The sequence below is a fragment of the Cynara cardunculus genome (assembly GCF_001531365.2).
Source record: "Cynara cardunculus var. scolymus isolate 2C chromosome LG 12, CcrdV1, whole genome shotgun sequence".
NCBI lineage: Eukaryota > Viridiplantae > Streptophyta > Magnoliopsida > Asterales > Asteraceae > Cynara > Cynara cardunculus.
Genome location: NC_037539.1, coordinates 36,151,280 through 36,166,780, shown reverse-complemented (window position 1 = coordinate 36,166,780; position 15,501 = coordinate 36,151,280). Strand labels below are relative to the sequence as shown.

Below are 15,501 nucleotides of genomic sequence, written 5' to 3'. Positions count from 1 at the left end.
AAATTTAATAATAATTTTTTTTTAATTTTTTTTTGAAAAATCACTGACAGAATATATTTTTATTTTAATTAAAATAAATTTTATCAAAAAAAAATTTTAAATATAATTTTTTTTTTGTAAATGTAAGTATTTTTTTTTGTTATATTTGTTTAATTTTATAGATTTAAATATTTTTTTGTTCAAAAAATATTTAGGGACTTAATCGTTCAAAATATGAATGTTCATTAGGGGTTTTTTCGGACTTTTTTTTTCACTATTTTACCACTTTAACTAATTGTACAAGTCATAAGAATGTAACCAACATGTTTTAGAAAAGTCCAAAGAGTTATTTAACATGTTTTGGATTGTCCAAGAAATTATTTGTTCCAAAAATTGTCCAATGAGTTATTTAACATGTTTTAAATTGTCCAAAGACTTACATGTTTCAAAAAATTGTCCAATGAGTTATTTAACATGTTTTGGAATGTCCAATGACTTATTTGTTCCAAAAAATTGTCCAAAGATTTAATCATTTCAAACACTAAAGTCCAATGAGTTTTTTTAGACTTTTCCCTATATATATATACATATATATATATATATATATTTGTTTGCCTATTTATTATTATATCACTCTATAAATTTTTATTTCAATTATGATGAACGGTCATGTCCCGAATGGTATTAGAGCCATGATTTATGTTCATAGGGAGGTAATGAGTTATGATATTTATGTTAATGAATTTGTCCTAGAGATGAGTTTGTTCCATAAGAAAATGAAATTTTATAATGATAATTGGATATTAGCTTTGGTTAGCCTTAGACGTTGGAGTAGCGTAAGTCACGCACCAGGGAGCGTAAGACGTGCAGCCGTACCAGTCTAAAAGAAAGCCACTAATAGCTCAAAGATCATTAGAAAAATCTAATTTTCTTAGAAGAACAATACTCAAATCTAAGCACAATTGAGTTAATATAAATAACATAATGAATTTATTCCCTAAAAGACATAATTCTAGCAATGAAATCAATGATGAACAAGATCTTCATTTAAATTCATCAGAAATTCATATTAGTGATATAGAACAAAGTTTATCAGAATGGACAATTGCAAAACAAGATATTAATACAATTTATAAAATAGGTCATTTTGATTTTTTTCAAGGTTATTCAATTAAAGCAACAGAACAAACCTTATCAATTAATAAAGATTATGAAAATCTTAACCTTTTACAAAAACTGCTATAATTCAACACAGAAAGAAATATAAGTTCTTACATGTTGGTTTATTTCAAGTAGCAATCAAACCACTCTTTAAACTAGGCATAGATGCCCCTGTCCTTTTAATTCTAAGAGATGCTAGACATACTAATTTTAAGAATTCAATATTAGCAATGGCAGAAACTAATATTTCTAATGGTCCAATTTATTTCAATTGTTATCCTAATTTCTCAGTAGAATTATTTGATCCAAATAGATACTTTAGTTTTAACAATTAAAACTAAGAATTTAGAATTCAAAGAAGATACCAAAGCTGTCACAGTTATTTATCGAATTTGTTACAAGACTATGTCTTCAACAATCGAGTCAAAGACTAAGATAGCAAGTCCAAAAAATGAAACCATAATATTTGAATCAAATCCCCTACACACTAAAGTTCAAATTCCAAAACGTCTTAAATGGAATGAAATTACTCAATCTTGCAACTGGAATCTCCAAAATATTCATCAACCTAAACAAATAGAAAGTTCTAATCAACACTCAAATATTACTGAACATGAAGATGGGTCAATAGATATTAATTTCGAGTCTTTTCCATTTGTTCCAACAATATTTTCTATAGGATCAACCAGTAGCGTTGATATGAAAACACCTTTGATTTCAAAATCTAAATCTTTAAGATATGTAGACTTCAATACAAATATTCCAAAACCAATTTATCAAGAAAATGATTTTGAAGAATATAGTCCTATCCGTTCAGAAGTTTTATCTGAATTAAATAATTTCAAAAATCAATTATAAGTAATAAAATTCAAGTACGTCACGGGTTTTATGTAGATCATATAAGAATGATTAAACAAGAATGGAAAGCCCTAGAAGTAAGTCAAAATCATCTAGACGAATTAATAAAAAATTTAGAGCATCTTCTAAAATATCAAAATAGATTAAATCAAATACTTTATGATCCTTATTTTATTCCAAATATCTCTCTAATCAAAAAAGAACTAGAACAAACAAAAAATAAATATAAATTCGGCTGAAAAAGATATAGAAATAACAAAATAAAACATCAAAAGATTTTTCAACAATGTTAAAATACTTTCATCTCTCTTAGCTGAAAAAACTTGTTAAATGTCTCAATCAACAATTAATATGCAATATCTTTTCAAAGAATTTTATGCTGATCATAATAAAGAAAAACGAGAGTATTATTGTAAAACAATTAATGATTCAAATAAAGAATTTTTGCATCAATTAGCATGGAGAAAATATATTAATCAAAATGATGTTCATATAACATTTTTTGAATGGTATGAAATGTCTTGTAGACAAAAAGGAATACCTAATCCTTTCATTTTAATTAATAATTCCCCAAAAATGACTCAAGAATATAAAAATATAAAAAATGATACAAATATCATAAGTATTCATCCACAAAAACATCAATATTAATTCAAAACAAATATGTAGCTACTCTTTTTGTTAATGTTACAGAAAATACAACTAAAGATGAATTAATAAAAAATATTGCGTATCAAAATAATTATTCAAATGAAATATTAAGTACCATTAGCCAACAATTAAATAGAGTTGAAAATAATCATTATAATGCTAATAAAGAAGATGGCACATCTCAAGAAAAAGATGGCACATTTACTCCACTAAAAACTTATGTTGAAAATCCAATGTTTATTCTACAACAATTTGATCCAACAATAAATTTAGGATATAATAAAAAATTAGTCAATGAATTAGAACAAAAATTAAGTGGAATGAAAATTAATACGATTAATTAAAATACTGAAAGCTCTTCAGAAACAGATGAAGGCTGTAATCAAGTTGCTCAATTTCAAAATCAATTTTCAAATAATGTTAATAGAGTCAAATTCAAAAGCACTGTTTCAACAAACAGACTAAATACTTTTAATTATTATCCTAAACCAACATTCCCATATGTTCAATACGAAGATAGAGAATTCTCTATGAGTCGTAGTCAATATGATGGTACATCCGTATATGAATGGAATATAGACGGATTAACCGAACATCAAATCTTAAATATGATTCAAGAGATAAACATGACTGCAAATGCTTATGCAATTAAAGGAAATAATCAAAAACAAATAGCTAATTTATTAACCTCTGGATTTACTGACAATTTAAAGGGCTGGTGGGATCTATATGTTACTAAAGATGAAAAAAATACATATACTAAATGCCAAGAAATTTGTGATCAAACAAGAAAATAATCAAACCACTACTACTCAAGAAGATGATATTATCAACACGTTAATATACGCTATTATTAAAAATTATATAGGTGATCCAACTTTATTCCAAGAAAAGAGTGATGAAATACTCTTAAATATAACTTGTAGAAAACTTCAAGATTAAAGATGGTACAAAGATATGTTCCTAACTAAAGTTATGTTAAGACCAGACTGCAAAGAAACTTACTGGAAAGAAAGGTTTATTGCAGGTCTGCAAATAGAGAAATACTCTAAGAAAAAATACACTAATCAAATACCTTACAAAGATTTAACTTATGGCGAAATCATTAGTTATGTTAATAAGGAAGGTTTATCAATATATTCAGATTTAAGACTAAAAACAAAACTCAAAAAGGATAGAATTTCAAGCAAAAATGAATTAGGAGATTTTTGTCAACAATATGGTTATCAACCTATTTCAACACCATCTTCATCAAAACATAAAAAAATATTCTAAGAAAAGATTTTCAAAAAATAAATCTACGGAAAATTATGAAGAAAAATATAAAGAAAAAAGAGTAAGTAAAAAACCTTACAAAAAATTCAACAAAAAACCCAATAGAACTTATCAGAAAGAATCACGTGATCTTATAATATGTTATAAATGTGGTAAAACTTGTCATATGGCAAAAGATTGCTATGTTAAGAAAAGAATTAATGAATTAGATATTTCTGATCAATTAAAAGCTCAAATCAATAGATTAATTCTTAATAATGATAGTTCTGATGGTGAATCAAACATCTCAGACTATGATCATAAAGATCTCAATATTGTTCAAGATTATTCTTCATCTGAAGAATCTGAGTCGAGTTGTGAGTGTATAGGAAAATGCACTTGTAATCAAATAAATGTAATTACAAATGAAGAAAGATAAATTTTAGAACTCTTAGATAAAATTCAAGATAAAGAAGTCAAAGTTCAAATAACTAATAAATTTTTCAATAAACAAAAGGAACCAATAATTTATACTCAACCTTTTAATCTACAAGAAGTTTATTCAAGATTTACAAAATCAACTATTCCAATAACCATTGAAGATTTAAAAGAAGAATTAAAAATTGTTAAGACCGAAATAAAACTAATAAAATATAGGTTATCTAATGTTGAAAAAGACAAAGAACCTATTGAACAGACATATAATCAAACGATTACTCAAATAAAAAATAAATTAATTAATCCTATAAATCCTTCAAAAGGAATAACTTCTCAAAAATGGAATGTTTACATTAACCTCTGTATTAATAATGAATTCAAAGTAACTGTTCTAGCACTAATTGATAGTGGTGCAGATATAAATTGTATTCAAGAAGAAATTATACCTACAAAATATTATGAAAAAACAAAAAATCGTTTATCAACCGCAAGTGGTTCATCACTCAATATTCAATATAAAGTTTCAAATGTTCATATATGTAATAATAATTATTGTTATAAAACTTCTTTAATACTTGTAAAAAATCTAACATCTACTTTGATCCTAGGTACTATATTTATTATTCAATTATAACCATTCTCAATCAATCAAGATGGTTTAGTTACCAAAGTTTTAGATAAAAAAATATTTTTCAAATTTGCTAGTCCAATTGTTTATAATGAATTAAATAATTTAAATAATAAAAATCAAGTAAAATTCTTAAATGATGAAATAAGTAGTTTAAGAATTTCTAAGAATTTATCAAGTTCATTCATTCAAAATAAAGTACAAAGAATGAAAGAAAAATTTGAAAATAATGTTTATTCAAATATTCCGAATGCCTTTTGGAACCGAAAACAACATATAGTCAAATTACCATATATTAAAGACTTTGATGAGAAAAATATCCCTTCTTGATCAAGATCTATTCATATGTCTTCTGAATACAAGAACATTGTAAAACAGAAATTCAAGATTTACTTCAAAAGAAACTTATAAGACCTTCCAAGTCCCCTTGGTCATGCTCGACATTCTATGTTATGAATGCTGTAGAATTAGAAAGAGGTTCTCTTCGATTTGTAATCAATTACAAACCTCTAAACAAAGTTTTAGAATGGATTAGATAACCTATTCCACATAAAAGAGATTTACTCAAAAAATTGCATGAAACATAAATCTTTTCAAAATTTGACATGAAATCTGGATTTTGGCAAATCCAAATTTATGAAAAAGACAAATATAAAACTGGTTTTAATGTCCCTTTTGGTCATTACGAATGGAATGTTATGCCCTTTGGACTCAAAAATGCTCCCTCAGACTTTCAAAATATTATGAATGATATTATAAACCCTTTAAGCGACTTTGCAATTGTTTACATTGATGATGTTTTAATCTTTTCAAAATCTATTGATCAACATTTCAAATATCTATATTTATTTTATAATCTAATTCATAGAAATGGTTTAGTTGTCTCTGCTTCAAAACTGAGTCTTTTTCAAACTCAAATAAAGTTTTTAAGTCATGAAATTGTTCATAAAACTATAAAACCTATTCAAAGAAGTTTAGAGTTTGCTAATAAATTTTCAGTTGAAATCAAAGACAAAACCCAATTACAAAGATTTTTAGGATGTTTAAATTATGTTCATGATTATTTCAAAGATTTAGGAATAATCTGTAAACCACTTTATCAAAGACTCAAGAAAAATCTTGAACCATGGACTCAAAAACATACTCAAATTGTTCAACATATAAAACAAAAGGTAAAATATTTACCATGTCTCCATATTCCTAACCCTAATGCTCAATTAATAGTTGAAACCGATGCAAGTGACATAGGATTTGGATGAATACTCAAACAAAAATCAACTGATCAAATTAAAAAAGAATTAGTAAGATCATTTTCAGGTGCTTGGAACGACACCCAAAAGAACTATTCAACAGCCAAAAAAGAAATTTTAAGCATTGTTTTATGTATAAAGAAGTTTGAAGATGATTTATACATGAAACCTTTTTCGTTAAGAATCAATTGTCAGTCTGCAAAACCAATTTTAGAAAATGACATCAAAAATATGATTTTAAAACAAATTTTTGCAAGATGGCAAGCCTTGCTAGGAAATTTTGATTTTCAAATAGATTTTATCAAAGGAAAATATAATTCTTTACCAGATTTCTTATCAAGAGAGTTTTTATAGGGAAGATGACTTCTCAAAAGACTCCGTCTCCTGATCAAAAGAAAAAGACTCTTTCTCCATTCAAATCTACTCAAAGTAATCATTCCATAATTCTCATTTCTACTCAAAATAGATTTTCTCCCTTTTCTCAAACATCACTTCGTCCATACTATTCGTCTCTGATTCAAAGTCCGAATAGTACTCTTCCAACACCATCAAATTCTGCTTGAAATAAATCCATCGCTACTACTCCTCCAAAAACTGTTCAAAGATCACCTTTCGCTCAAAACAGTCCATTAAGGCCTTCTACTCCTTCAAAATTCGATTCAAGTTCTTATTTACTCAACCCCTATAGCCAAACAGTTAAAATCCTTGAAGATTATGAAATTTATCTTCAAAGCAAAGGATTTCAAGTACTCAATGACTATCTTTTTCAAAAAGGTTCTTTATTCATTAGCGATTCTTTCAAATCTAGAGAGTATTATGAAGCAATTCTGATAGACTCTAAATCTATTAGGATTCATCGCTCAAATCAAACCAACTATTCTCAAATAGATTTTAGTAAGGTTCAAATTCTTCGTGTCCTCTCTAATCAAGATTGGGGATCCCCACTCTATGTCAGCAAACCCTTATCAAATTTTAGTCAAAACCCCTCTTATGATTATTATGATTATCAAGATGCTTGGTATAATTTTTTATACCTAAGAAGTTACACCCATTTTTGGTTTTTGTATTTTGACAAAAAATTTGACTGCAATTACCCAAGATGGTTTGTCAGATGGTTCAAGTTTATGGGAAATATCCCACAAACCCTTCCTCCAAGGGTAAATGAAGGATTCAAAAAGTTCAAAGAAATCTTTGTTCAAGAAATTACAGAGTTTGAATATCTTCTCCAATTTACAATATTATTCAAAATACCATGGATTTTGTCATGGACCTTTAAGGTCGTTGATGCAAATGGTTCTTCCCCTCCATTATTACAAAGAATCACTAGAGTAAAATGGTGGGAAAAACTTCCTAATGATCAAATGCAGAAGATGACTATTCAAGGAGTTCTTGATTATTATTCAATCACTTTTGGTGCTCGAGCTTCTATTTCATCAGCATCAAGCCAGAACAAAGAAGATGAAAAAATTAATCAATTTTTGGCCGCTGATTCAAAAGAAGAACTAAAAAGACTTATTCAAGAGATTAAACGAGGAAACTCTCATTCAAGTAGCTCTCCTTCAAGTTCAAATACCATGTCTCAAGTTTCTCAAAGTCTATATCAAGATAGTCAAGATCCCTATGAAGATTTTTAATCTTCAAAGGGTTGTGTGTGTGTGTTTTGGGGTCATTGCTTTTGCAAGCAAATTCTTTGTATCTCATCAAAATACATCTTATCAAAGCATGTGAAATACGCTCTTTGGTATTTCAGATAACATCTTGTTCAAAACTATTATCTTATCAAAATAATTGCAGGTTGTTCATTATTAAAGATAAGTTCATTATTGAAGAAAAAGACATAAGAAGATTATTTTATTCAAAAGAAGAGACGTTAAAGTTTTGAAGAGACGTTAAAGTCAAGAGAATTCAATTATTATTCAAAAGAAGACAAAAGACTTTAGAAAAAAGAGATTTTATATGTCGATGGCTCTTCAACCAGCTTCAAATCCAATAATTGCTCAAGATAAAGGAAACGTGCCGGTTTCAAGGTTATCATAACTAATTCATTAACATAATTCCCTCATTAACTTCTTATGATACTTAGATGAGATCTATTTTTTCTAAGAAAATGCATACTATTAACAATAAATGATTTTATTCACGCAAACTATGACTTACTGAGCTTTATAAAGTTGATTATATTATACATAACAGGACGAGGGAGTTCGATTTTGGATAAGGGCAAGAGGCACGTTAAGAGAATTGCCATGTTTATTTAAGTTCAATATTTACACTTGGACATTTATATAACGTAACCCGGTGTGAGACGAGTTACATGTTTTTAGTTTAACCATTATTTAAGAAATTTTTATTTAATTATGTGACACTACTCTTTATGAAATTAAAGCATGTAATTGTTCACTCTTAAAATGTTTATACTCAATTAGCAAGCTTCCACCAAAAAGAAGTGCTTTATGTATAACCCAATTAAACCAACTTAAAATATTTTACTCAGAAAGTAGGATTAGAGAAATGTATTGTGCACAAACTAAACCAATAGGGCAAATTACATGAAAAAGTAACGTATTTTAATTTGATTCCTATTTTGGATAACGTACTTTCAAAATTTCCATTTTGGTACCTAAGATGTAAAGTTTTTAACATTTAAGTACCCGGGTAACTGGTTGAAGCATTAACCGGTTACCATGCTGATGTGGTATCCGGTTAATGTTTCAACAAATAATACTGAGTTAGATACGACATCAGTCGTTACATCAACATGATAACCCGTTAATGCTTCAACCAGTTATCATATAGTATGAGACTTTATCCAACAAAAGTATGAGGCCTCAAAATGTATACACCCATTAAGCTGAAAACATATGGAAAAAGGTATAGAGGATATGTATAACCAAGTATCATGAACAAAAGAAGTGAATGGAAATCACACAAGGGTTTGAGGATAAAGCTGTGGTTTTCTTTTTCCCTTGTTTACAAGGAAAATGTCTGTCTGAGTGTTCACAGCTTAATGTTTCTGTTAAAGGGAAAGAAGGAAAAAGATACACAAATGAACAACTCTACCTACACATCCGAAGGAACAGTTAACAAAATTCAATTGCAGACTACTTGTAATCAAACCAAACAAACCCAGTATATTCAGCCGAGTTTTCAGAGTCTGTACCCATGCAGATGCTTAGCCCATCTTCTAGCCATATAGGGATCATGGTAATCCCAGCTCCCAGCATTGCTGTTCCTACCATCTTCACTCCCGCCACCACCATCATCACTCGTTTCCCTTTTTTCCCCCGATCCCACCATCACTTCCCCTGTTCGTATGTATTCGCTCATTCCATCCTCGATATAGCTATACTCCACCCAAACATTCCCACTTTCGCTTACGTTTAACGGGATTCTCCTCTCCTCCCCTCCTCTAAGTTCGCCAAGTCTCACGATCCTACCATCTTCTCTGATCCTCAACTTAATGTCTTTTATTTTATCTCCGAGTACTCTACCCAAAAACTCCTCAAATTCATGCATCACAAACCCGTTGGAAGTCCCAAAGCTACAGCCCACGTGAAAACGATGGATCTGAATGGCCACTTCCGTGTCAAACCCATGGTATGATCTTGTTGGGTTGTCTGAGAGGTGTAGAATGCATGATTGGGGGTTTTCGTAAGCACGGTCCCCCAATACCTTTACCCCTTTCTTTAGCCCCTCAACTGGATCGGCTTGCCCCATATAAAACAGTCGATCAATAACTTGTAATGCTGCTCGTTTGCCATATGATGTCATTCGTCTGAGAGGGAAGACGCGTGCTGCTGCAGACGAGTAGGTGACAACAGCCAATCGGTCGATAGGTCTAAGTGAAAAAACCACCAATGCCATAGACTGTTTTATAAGCCTAAGATGAGGGCCATTGGGGCAAGCGACTAATACCAAATCGATAGCCGGTTGATGTGCTAGTCTCACACAAAGAGAGGCTCTGTAAGCGGGTTCCGGTGATAATGAAGAGGAAGTATTCAGACGATGTTGAGATGAAGATCTGCAAAGATGGCATATTGCAGAGCCTGTTTGATGCAAACAGGGATTGAAGGTTGGATGAGAGAGTGGTTCAGATAAAATGGAGAGATGAAGGCGTGGATGATCGATACTGTGAGTGGGTTCAATGGGATCATCGTCATCATAGCGTGCTGAACGTAAGATTGAACGTCTGTGAACTCGGAACGTGGCAATGGAGTCATCAAGGATTTGGAGGATGGGATCATCGGTTTGGTTGCCATAAAGGAAACTGCAAGGTGGGATCTTCAAGTTACGAGGCAGGTGAGTCCATTGTGCACGGCAAATGGGACAGGTGACTCCTCCATGGCGGACATTGGAGGCGATACAATCGAAATGGAAGGCATGAGAGCATTGAGCTGTAAATATAGCCTGGCCTGGACTAGTGCATGTGCTGTAGTTCAGAGCTTCCAGACATATAGCACACATGGTCTGCATTTAAAAGAAAGAACAGCTGTAAATTTCTCAAAATACTTGAGCAGATAAAATCAAGTATAACCCATCAGGACGTAGGGTCTTGGGATTGATGAAATAAATGAACAGTAAGAGTAAAATGGTCATTTCTGTCATTTAGACAGTTTATTCAGCACAATATACAATCAATAATTTAGCTTAATCCTTACAGGTTTAATGGGAAAACAACCAAACATCCCCCAAGTATGGCAGGCATGAAAACTAATGGTGTTGATTGCCACTACTGTGGATAAATGCAACTAGTGTCTCCTTAGGGGATCTATTATCTCCTTTTATGTAAGTAGTTCTCTAGGAGACATTGAACTTCCTAGAGAACCATTAAGAGGGTCATCCTGAATATGGAACCTACATAGGCCATACTAGTTGCCACTACTGTGTAGACAAAATGAGCGTTGATAGAAATGAAAAGGAATGGAGGGCATGGATTTAGCATGCTCCTTTTTCATTCTTCGTTTGTTGTTTAGCATAATAAACTAGTTCAACCTTCTGTGGTAAGTTATCAAAGTTTCCGACAAACCAATAACTATTCTCAAAGAGCCTTAACAACATGGCATGGTTTCCACCATAATTTGAATTAAATGACACAGTAAGGGAAAAATGACAGAGTCATTCATGTACAAGTATGAAATCCCTCTTGAAGTGAACAATGAGCAGGTTTCAAGGGGGCAAGGGGATAATGAAAATGCCAATTTTCACACATGCATGTGATTATGCAAAAACCATAGCCTGATAACATTTCCTACTAAAATGACAAGATATCAAGGAGAAATCCATACGACTATATCAACTGTGACCTGTAAAAGAAGGGTGAGTCTGATGCAACAAGACTCGTTCGTCTGGCAACGGTTGGATATGGTACTCAATAACTCAAATTTTCTGTTCCTTTTCGCAGACAGGATTGCTTGCCCATTTCCATCATGAATAAGCAAGCAGGGCCAGGTGGAAAAGAGACCTATGACCATATCTATGTTGCAGACAAGTTAAAAAAGACCACACAAGTTTGCACTGGTATAGTAATCTGGCGAGGCTTTGATGTTTTAGTCTTGTTTTGTATAATTTTTATTAGAAAGTGAAAATGAACTGAAAGAATTGACATGTGCATCGAGTATAGGATCTTCTAGAAGCACTTGAGGTACATCTTAATCAGACACTGAGGATAAAAAGCATTCACATTTGCCGTTGGTTTTAATGATGTAATACTACCCAGGCAGTGCAGTAACACAAACTTATCAAATTAAAGAAACAAAACAAGTTTTATGTATCAAAAATCCTAATGTATTATCACATTAAACGACTAAAAAGCAAGTTTTTACATATAAATTCACAGTCATGTTCACCTATCAATACAAGGTATGTGAAGGTATCTTTCTATGAATAGTGCATATACCTTGGGGATTCATTATTTTTAGATAAAACTACTTAAAACCAATTGTAGATAACAAAAAAGAAAAACACCCTCTTGGAGATATTTTTTTCAAAGATTTTTAACTTTGTTCATAGACACATTCCTATCTTCAAACTCTTTGAAGTATATAATTAAAAAAAATGAATTGTGGCAGTTTGAGAACATACTGTCAAACATATAAGGAAGGTTGTATATTGCCCATTTGGTTTGACATAATGTTTTTGAGGGATTTGGATTTCATGGAAGAATTTGGAATTGGGAGGATTTGCAGTCTTTGGTGTGTTTTGTTTGCAAGATTTGGAATGAAATTCAATACCATTCTCGATAAATAATTCACAAAAATAACTAAATTACCTTTTTATTAATTGATTATTGCAAAACAAGTGTTTTTATAACATTTTAAAACATTATTACAAACAAGTCCAATGAAATCCCGCAAAATACCAACTACCCATGGGATTTCTAAATCCCATGTTTGTGGGATTTCAAATCCAAGCATTCCTGCAAACCAAACATAGGATTGGAATGGAATTCCATTTCAAATCCCTCAGAATCCTACCAAATCCCCCAAACAAAAAAGGGACCTAAATGTTTGCAAGAAGATATATGCATGTCAAAGTTTTTTTTTTGATTAACCTTGATATCCAACCCGCCATGCGAGCCGACTAATCCCAGGACGACCACCAGCTTCGCGGGTAGCCCGGAGTCACCGCATTTGAACCTCTGTGGCCACAAGGGGATTTTTATTCCTCCTTGGATTCAAACCTGGGACCTCCAGGCACTTTCGACCTTTGGAGCCCAAGCTCAAACCAATCGGGCACCACCCTTGAAGGCAATAGTAAGTTGGGAGCAATGGGACAAGTTCATGTTTCTTAATGCAAGTATACACATTTCTTGTGTCAAGAAGGGAGGTAAATCTCCAACATGATTCAAGTATTCAACTTACCTAAAATATTAAGTTCATAACAAACAAAGAACCACTTCTACATACACGCTTTCACTGAACCAAAACAATGATTATAAGCTAAAACGGACACATTCCCCTTGCTCTAATCAACATCAATAACATATTTATAATCTCCTCATAAATCACATGTGGTTTAAATGGTTTACAAGTATGATGTTCCTACAATGAAGTAAGAATGTAATCTTTATAAGCTAGAACTTTGTCAGTATTCATCCACTTTCAAGCAAGAATTGGAATCATGGCATATCATAATTGAAAAGGTTAATGAAACTGAAAACTTAGTACAAAAATTGAATAAGGTACTATTGAGTCAGTTCACCAACTAGAATAACAAATTATTCATCTATGGTTTATATGTTAGCCCATTGGTGTATGATTGGAAAATAGGAATTCCCATTAGACTGACTGATATCTGAATTGGACCAAAATCAGGTTACAATTTGAACCAAATAAGCTTCATTTCTTTTGCAATTTTGAACTCCCAAATACTAATTCAGTAATTTGTAGTCAGAGGAACTCTACTGCAACCATCCTCCTTTAACCTCACTTAGGACATACTTTTGGAAAGTACACAAAGAAGTTAATGTGCTTAATTAGTACATAGCATAATCATACTTTCTGACGGAGATTAACAAATTTAGAGGTGAATATAATCTCCTTCATTGGCTAGCCTACATTGAAAGATGATGATATATAATGAAGATTACCTTGGAAGATGAGGTGGTTAGATCTGCGTTGGGAGCCATTTCGGTCATATTAATCTCTGGTTTAACCTTGCTAGGTTTCGGAGAATTATTAGTCGAACCTGATGTTACTACTACCTGTATCAACAACATATCTGTTTAATCATCTTGTAATTCAAGAAACAAGCCGAAAGATTAGCAAATACCAAACTTAAATTCGTGTGGAAAAGAAAGTAAATCACAGATACAAAAACACCTTCATCGAAGCTCAGGTATGGAGTATGAGTACTTACAGTTGACGAAGGGAGAACAGGAGGTGGGTCGAGATGGATTTGGCCGAAAGAGAAGGAGCCGCATGTATGAAGCAATTTACGAGCTGCAGTCTTGAGTTTATTGGATCCTCCTCCTCCTCCTGCTGCTCCACCCCCCATTTTTTTACCAACCAATTGAGCCTGAAACTCTAGTCTATATCTTAAATCAATTGCATTGTGGTATTTGGTAGGGATGGTTTGTTATCTGGAGATGGACAGTAGGTTTGTGCTCCTCATTGTCCTGTTCCACCTTCCATTTATTGCTTTTATAAAAAAGGAAAACACAAGACACATAGCATAGCATGAGCCATAGGGTGTGTGATTGTTGTGATCCTCTTTCCCTTTATTCTTCTTTTTAAGCTCCGCTTATTTTATTGGTCGGCCTCGAATTTCCATCCGACTTAAAATACATTAAAATTGGTTTTCTAGTCATTTATCTTTCTTATCTATACGATATTATAAAACATTTGACAAAAATTCTTAAAAACTATTTTTTATATATGAATTACCGTATATTGATGCATAATTCAATATTACAAGTAAATTATGCACAAACACAACTTATTAAAGTTTCATGTTTGAATTTGTGTAACTAACCACGGATAAACATAATAAAATAGAGGATAAACATATCATTTTAAAATATATAAAATCTAAAATATAATTAGGATAATCATCGAGTTCTAACAAAATAATTATTTATTATCTTTATAACAAAATTATATTATTAAATCAAATATAAATTACTTCGTTATTGAACTTATAATAAAAAAAGTTGAATTAAAAATTACACAAAAAATGAGGAATTTTAAATAGTTAATTTGATATTAATATCGATATATTTTTGTCAAATTTTTATGATATCTTCAAGTTTATAATTTTATTAAAAAATAAAAACATCATCGTTTTTTCAAAATCACATAAAACTATATTACAACATCGACTGAGATAAAGAATAAAATAAAATATTAAAATCAAGATGTATCTCGCTGTATTGTGCGAGTATCATTCTAGTTTATCAAAATATTACTACCTTTGCAAGTTTCACGTCCGCCGTTACGGACCTAGCTAAGAGACAAAAAAAATTAGCAGATTATAGACCTGGGTCGAATCTGATAATTTTTTTTGGTTTTTTAGCTGGGTCTGCAAGTGGAAGTGGGACTTGTGGACCTAGTGATATTTGGGTAAATTATGGAGATGAATGATTGGAAGACTAATTTATACGAAAGAAATGACTATTTTGGTAAAAACTGGTTTCTATGCATTCCTTTATTGGCATCTAGGATTACAGGTCTTGGCGAAAGCTCGTGTGAGAAGAGAAATTATGGTGAGAAGCGTAAGAATAGATCTGAACCCTTGATCACTTTTAATCTCATGTCCACCTATGAATTGCGTTTTAGTAAGGAA

General features: G+C 31.3%; 1 protein-coding gene across 1 annotated transcript; it reads right to left on the bottom strand.

The window, feature by feature from the left end:
* Positions 1-9,104: 9,104 nt before the first annotated feature.
* LOC112523164 (probable E3 ubiquitin-protein ligase EDA40) lies at positions 9,105-14,420 on the bottom strand. The gene is made up of 3 exons (XM_025132648.1): positions 14,077-14,420; positions 13,808-13,921; positions 9,105-10,686 (listed from the first exon to the last, which is right to left on the bottom strand). The coding sequence occupies exons 1-3, from the start codon at positions 14,212-14,214 to the stop codon at positions 9,367-9,369; spliced, it is 1,572 nt and encodes a 523-aa protein (XP_024988416.1). The 5' UTR covers positions 14,215-14,420; the 3' UTR covers positions 9,105-9,366.
* Positions 14,421-15,501: the final 1,081 nt, after the last annotated feature.

Bases quoted from the DNA above. Each gene is read 5' to 3' on its own strand.
- LOC112523164 (XM_025132648.1), bottom strand. From the start codon at position 14,214: ATGGGGGGTGGAGCAGCAGGAGGAGGAGGAGGATCCAATAAACTCAAG. The intron at 13,922-14,076 runs GTAAGTACTCAT...TTGTTGATACAG, and splicing joins CTGTTCTCCCTTCGTCAACT to GTAGTAGTAACATCAGGTTC. The intron at 10,687-13,807 runs GTAATCTTCATT...TTTTAAATGCAG, and splicing joins TAACCACCTCATCTTCCAAG to ACCATGTGTGCTATATGTCT.